General features: G+C 60.4%; 1 protein-coding gene across 1 annotated transcript; it reads right to left on the minus strand.

Moving 5' to 3' along the window:
• Positions 1-3,596: 3,596 nt before the first annotated feature.
• OLFML3 (olfactomedin like 3) lies at positions 3,597-5,872 on the minus strand. Its single transcript, XM_082069226.1, has 3 exons — positions 5,704-5,872; positions 4,972-5,257; positions 3,597-4,610 (listed from the first exon to the last, which is right to left on the minus strand). Exons 1-3 carry the CDS (start codon positions 5,833-5,835, stop codon positions 3,826-3,828), a joined length of 1,203 nt encoding a protein of 400 aa, XP_081925352.1. The 5' UTR covers positions 5,836-5,872; the 3' UTR covers positions 3,597-3,825.
• Between the last annotated feature and the right edge of the window lie 420 nt (positions 5,873-6,292).

A 6,292-nucleotide genomic window follows, 5' to 3' on the forward strand; every position in this document is an offset into this window, starting at 1 on the left:
GGGAGGGGAAAAAAAAGCCAATATCCTTGAGAATGAGACAAGGGGAAAAATTAGCCAGAAGAGCTTGCTTTCTCTGTCCTACTGTTAACATAACTTCTCAATTTACTTTATCAGATTGCCTTCCAAAGAGAAGTTATTTTTCAAGAGGAGCAGAGATGAAAGGGATTATTACTTACAGAGACGACTCTTTAAAGAGATAAAACGTCTGGCAATTAAAGCACAAAGAGCTGCAGACTCACAAGGAGAGCGGTGGCTTCACTGGAGCAGGCACATTAGCATATTTTCCACTAACCCCTCGTTACAGAAGGTGATAAGTGGCTGTGAAGCTGCCGAGGGTCCATCCCGCCCACAGCCCGGGGGACACAGGGAGGGGTCCCCCCTTGTCCCATCACAGGCTGAACGGGACCGTGTGCCTGGAAATGAAGGTTTTTAGCAGCCTCCGGTGGGGGAGAGCGGCTGCTGTAGCGGCTGCAGGTGACCTGGACGGTGGAGCCGCTGTCACCGGTGACCTGGGCGACAAAACTGCGTTTTCCTCGGAATCCGTTAATTTGAGAGGGGCCGGGCCGGGCGGGCAGCGCTGGGGCCGGGGCTGCGCGGAGCCACCGGGAGCGGCCACACAAGCGACAAACCCGGTTCCGAGGGGACCCCGGTGGGGTCCAGGGCAGCTGCTGCCCCCCCGAATCACCCCAGCCCGCTGGATTAACCCCGGGTCACCGGCTCCTACCAGGGTGGGGCCGGCAGCGGCAATTAACACCTATTAAAACACCTGGAGACCTGATAATCCCAGCAGCTGCGGCACAACCTTTGCTTTCTCCTGATAGGGCCGATATATATTTAAAGAAGACAAAAAAAGAAATCGATGAGCCCTGGCAGGAGCTGAGCTTTTGTGTTTGCTGGCAGCAAAGCCACCGGGTGCCTGGTGGTGAGAGCCTGGCCCAGGTTCCCAGAGAGGTGGTGGCTGAACCATCCCTGGAGACATCCCAGGCCAGGCTGGACGGGGCTCTGAGCACCCTGAGCTGGTGAAGATGTCCCTGCCCATGGCAGGGGGGGCACTGGGGGAGCTGGGAAGGTCCCTCCAACCCAAACCGTCTGTGAGTCTGTGGTTCTGCCACCTGCATCCATGTCACAGTGTCCTTCTCGGTCCGTGTGGGACCGGGGGCTCACTAGGGTTCGCTCAGCCCCCTTTGGGAGACCAGGACCACAGCGAGGGAGCTGCTGTTCTTCACCAAAGCCGCCTCCAGCCAGCTCACAGTCGAACCACTTTTGATGATCAAACGTGATTTTTGTCTAAGTGTTTGCCAGCAAATGGAGATAATGCTGTTCTGCTTTATGGGGGTTATTCCAAGGATTAATTAGTTGATGTTTCTTGAAGTACTTTGAAGATGTGGAGTGCTAGATAAGTGCTGGGTTTTATAAGCTGTTCAGGCACTGCAGTTATTTTCCCATTTTGCTTCTCATCCCCAAAGTGTTTGTACAAAACACATTCCACATGAGCGCGTGGTTACTGTAGGCGCTCGTCACGTTGGGGTTCTGCAGGGTGGCAGCAGACGGCCCACCCACCCTCATACCAGCAATTTCCCCTGTTAGTGAACGTGTCCCAAAGGAGAGAAGCCAGAAGCCGCTCACAGGGGGTCCCGCTGTGTCCCCACCCCACAGCACCCCCGTCCATGGGACACGTCCCCACCAGCACAGGCAGCATCATTTGGGGGTGCAGCAAGAGACCCCCCATCACCGCTTACAGGGGTGTAAGCCAGGTTGACGCTGAGCCGGAGGGCGCTGCACCCCCCGGGCAGACGTGGAGACAGAAACCTGTTTTCCTCCCATTTCAGGAGCAGTTTTCCGGCAGCGAGCGCAGAAGGAACACGCGTCTCGTTTTGACAGGCTGACCTTTGCGTCTGCTCCTGGCTGTTCCCAGCAAGGGGAGCACAACTACATGGGTTTTGTGCCCCTCTTGCCATGGCAATATGAAGCTTAATGAGCGAGATTTGCTAACGAGATTAAAATACTTGCCGGGCACGTGATGCTCAGCACAAGCGGGACTCTGGCAACTGCTGCCGTGGGTTGTACCTGTGAGTACGAGCACCGGTGTCTCAGGGGAGCGAGAGTCCCGCTGTGCAGGACTTGTTTCAGCTTAGGAGACAGTTTCCGGTGCAGAATTTTTGCTGCCCCATCAATTTTAATTCAAGCTAAAGAAATCATTGGCATAATTATTTACAACTGTGCAATTTCTGAAAATTATATTTCTGTTACCGTAGTTATTGATCTTGAAAAGGGCTATAAATTGACTTGACAGTTCACATAGTCCTTCACACTTGGATAATTTCTCTGCTTGACTTGCACTGTGTGTTGAACTTTCAGCACCATCCAATTACAGTCATTCAAAGTGTGTATTTAAACATTCTTCTTATGCAACCAAAAGATACTTCGATTGTAATACAAAAGAAGTGAATATTAAGTCACCTCCACGTGGCCGGACAGCTTGGGTGCGGGGGGGCGGCACAGACCCGGCTTTATGGCAGCATGGGGGTGTCGTGGCTGTTCACGGAGGGCGGGTGGCCCCAGGAGACACCAGGTCCTTGGTCCCCACAGGGCTGGGACCCCCCCGGGGCACCCGGGCAGCTCCGTGGCCTCTTGCTGTGAGGGGTCCCTGCCCCCCCCCGGCTCACGGCTTCATGTCTTCAGCGTTTGTCCCCAGGACTCATCTCTGATGGGAAAAAGGGACACTTAACGACACACAGACACCTCATAATTCCTCCTCTGTGCTCTCGGGCCGCTGTGACAGGAACAAATCACAGCAAATCCGTGTTTCTGGGGGGCTCATGGCACCTCTGGCCAGAAATCGGCCCAACACGGCACCTTCAGGGTGCAGTGTGAGCGGCATGAGTGGCACAGTCCCTGCTGAGTGACGTGACAGGGACTGGAAGGATGTGGCCGGGTGGCCACGCGGGGCTGTGCCCGTGCCCAGGTGTAGCCCTGGTGCTGGTGACGGGGTCTTGATCCCCAGCAGTGCTGGAGCCACCATCCCAGGGGCTCCAGACCTGCCCCATCTCCTTTGGGACGCTGCTGTGGGGCTGCGCAGGACTCGGCATCGATCAAACAGGGGCGGGAAGGGGCTTGGGGGACCTTACGTGAAGGGTTTGTGGCCATCCCATGGCTGCAGGGGGGAGACAACTGTGCTCCATTAGAAGCGAACTTGGAAATGCAGCAACATCTGGTGCCTGCTGGCTAGGGCGCCTCCCCAGCATGCCAGGGGAATCTCCGATTTTCCTCTCAGAGTAAGGGATTTTGCTGTTTGCTCATAGTTTTGTACATGCAGAACAGGCTGGCCCTGGCCGGGCTCAGAGGTCCCCTTGCTGCAGCAGAAACCAGCCCAAAGCCCTGGCTTAAACCCCTGCCCAAAGCCCAGCCCAAGCCCCCATTCCAGCCCCCCAAGCCAAGAGCCGGCCACGCTCGCTGCTCCGGCCAGCCCTGCAGGGACACCCCACCCTGGGGAAGCGTCTTTTGGGGTGACTCTGGTGCAATGCGGATCTCACGGCTCTGGCAGCCTGGCCCCAGCGCCCCCACGCTCCCCCCAAGCAGGTGGCTGCAGCTCGCTGCGTAGTATTTATTCATTATATCACAGAGAACAACATCTCATTTAATGAGTCCACCTTTCTGCAGGGTTGTCCTGGGCAGGGACGCCCGGTGCTGGTGGGTGGCCGGGGGTGGTGGAGGGGGTCCAGCATTTCATCATTTCACAGTGATGGGAAACGGGGCAGAGACGCCATCCCACACCAGGGCCGGGATGGGGTGGCCGGGCACACGGGGCAGCCCCGCCGTGGCCCCTCACACCTCCAGCTTCTTCTTCATCTCCATGCGGTAGATGATCTGGTAGCCGTCATCCCAGGCGTAGATCTGCCTCTCGTGGGGGCTGTACTTCATGCCGGAGTGGGAGCCGTAGCGCTTGGGGAAGTAGACGAGCGAGGCGTCCTCGGGGGCCAGCGTGCCGCTCACGTCGAACACGCACTGCACGCGCGAGCGGCTGGGCAGGCGCGTGTTGTAGACCACGTGCAGCGCCCCGCACACCACGAAGGCGCCCTCGGCGTTCTCCCGCGGGCACGGCGTGTCCCACATCTGCTCGATGTCCAGCGAGGTGGGGTCCAGCTTGGCCAGGCATATGTTCTTCTCGTCCTCCTTGGTGGCATAGATGGCCCAGAGCCCCTCCTCGTCCGCCGCCACCTCGATGTAGGTGAACGGGGAGAGCCCGAAGACGGGGATCTGCTCCTCGGCCGGGAACACCGAGCTGTCCACCACTGTCTTGTTGGCCAGGTTGAACTTGATCACCTGGAAAGGGCCCTGCTGGCGGATGTAGTAGAGGTGTCCGTTGTAGACGAGGTGCCCGGTGCCCACCCAGGGGTAGGGCAGCTTGATGCGGGCGGCCTTGCGGGTGGCAGAGAAGAGGGTGAACTCCCGCATGCGGGGGAAGACGTACACCGTGTCGTTGGCAGTGCCGTCGAAGACGTAGATCTTCTCCGAGTTCCCTGCGGCATCTTTGGTCCAGAGCCCCGAGGTGCTGCCGAAGCGCTTCAGGATCTTCATGGATCTGATGCTCGCGATGGTGTCACTGCAGTCTGCAAGAGCGGGACAGCTGTGACACCCTGAAAGCCCTGGAGCGAGGACAGCGCCCCCCCCTGGGTCGGAGTCACAGGGGTCCCGCTGGGTCCCACCCCAGCCCTCAGGCACCTGCTTTGCAAACTCACTGCGGAGGTTGCAGTGGTGGCATCAAGAAGTCCCCTTGTGCGCCCCTCACCCCAGCGCTGCCCCAAGGGCTTTGGAGAAGCCCAGGGCTTGGATGTGGCTCCCAGGCAGCGGCAGGGGTGCAGGGTTTGTGCCAGAGACACCCGAGAGATGCTCTGCTGGGACGCAATGCTACAACATGGGTCCAGGGCAGACCGGGTGTGCTGGGACGGTCACCCCACAGCAGCCTCTCACCTGTCAGCTTGGTGTACTTCTCGTTCTTCCTCTGCTTGGCCGTGGCCACCTGCTTCTCCATCAGCGTCTCATCCACCTCCACGCAGGGCGGCGCGGGGTTCTGCATCTCCAGGTAGTCCACCTCGCGCTCCAGGCGGTCCACGCGCACCGCCGCGCTCTCCGCCTCCGTCCGCATCGCCTCCCGCTCCTTCTCCGCCGCCTCCAGCATCCCCAGCACCTGGTTCTTGAAGTCCCGCAGCTCCGTGGAGTAGCGGCTGCTCTGCTCGTGCCACTGCGAGATCCTCTCCTGGGGTGGCCACGGGGACACTGAGGTCTCTGCTTTTCACAGCCCACCCACAGCAGCTGTCACGCTGCCTGTGTGTGGCCACGGGAGCCCCCATGGCCATAGGGCACTGCAAACATGACTCTGGGTCCCATCCTGCCACCTCCTGCACCCGCAATGCTCCTGCACCCTCGGTGTTCCTGTAGCCTCAATGCTCCTGCACCCTGGATGCTCCCAGACCCATGACACCCCTGCTCCCGCCCCCCCCGTCCCACAGCGCTCCCATTGCCGTCATGTGCTGGGCTGTGCGGGGCCCTGGCGAGGTGGGGGCCATGGCACCCCATGCCAGCTCTGCTCTGCCCCATCTCTCGCCCCCAACTGGTTCCCAGCCCCACCACCACCAGAGAGGAAGGGCCTGGGAGCCCCATGGCGGGGTGAAGTCGGTGAAGTGGGGCAAACTGGGGCCGTACCTCCAGGAGGGTGAGGCGGCGCTCCACGTACTCCATGAACTGCTGCTGCTGGGCGCGCAGGGCCGGGGCGAGGAGCAGGAGCAGCAGGCAGCGCCAGGGCCCCATGGCCGCCCCAGAGTGCAGCCTCCACATCAGTGCTCAGGAATGCTCCGGCCTCTCGAAGCGCTTATTGAATCCAGATGTGGAAGAGGGGAGGAGAGGCTGCTCCTTCCCTGAGGACCAGCCCCAAGCGCCTTAACCCCTTCGCTCCCCGGCGGGTGCCCACACCAGCCCTATGTGGTGCCAGCGAGCTGTGGGGCCGGGGCGGGAGGCTGGGGACATGCTGCCGGTGGCACATGCGGGGTGCAGGGTGTGGGGAGCGCTGCAGCAGCCCCGTGCAGCACGGGAAGGACACGTCCTCTAACGCTGGGGACAGCCCGTGGGACAGCATGGGGCCAGGCTGGTTCTGGTGCGAAGCCACGGGCATGGCCGCGGCGCTGGCTCCCGGTGCACTGGTCACAGAGACGCCCAGGGCAGGTGGCCAACCTGAGCTGGCCTTGGCCACGCACCAGGGCTGGCGGAGTCAAACCTGGGCCAGCACCGCGGCCAC

This window comes from Streptopelia decaocto, assembly GCF_964273445.1.
Source record: "Streptopelia decaocto genome assembly, chromosome: 19".
NCBI classification, from domain to species: Eukaryota; Metazoa; Chordata; class Aves; order Columbiformes; family Columbidae; genus Streptopelia; species Streptopelia decaocto.

Coding starts and splice junctions, on each gene's coding strand:
- OLFML3 (XM_082069226.1), bottom strand. CDS start 5,835: ATGTGGAGGCTGCACTCTGGGGCGGCCATGGGGCCCTGGCGCTGCCTG. Junction 5,258..5,703: donor GCCGCCTCACCCTCCTGGAG/GTACGGCCCCAG, acceptor TGGCCACCCCAG/GAGAGGATCTCGCAGTGGCA. Junction 4,611..4,971: donor GAAGTACACCAAGCTGACAG/GTGAGAGGCTGC, acceptor CCGCTCTTGCAG/ACTGCAGTGACACCATCGCG.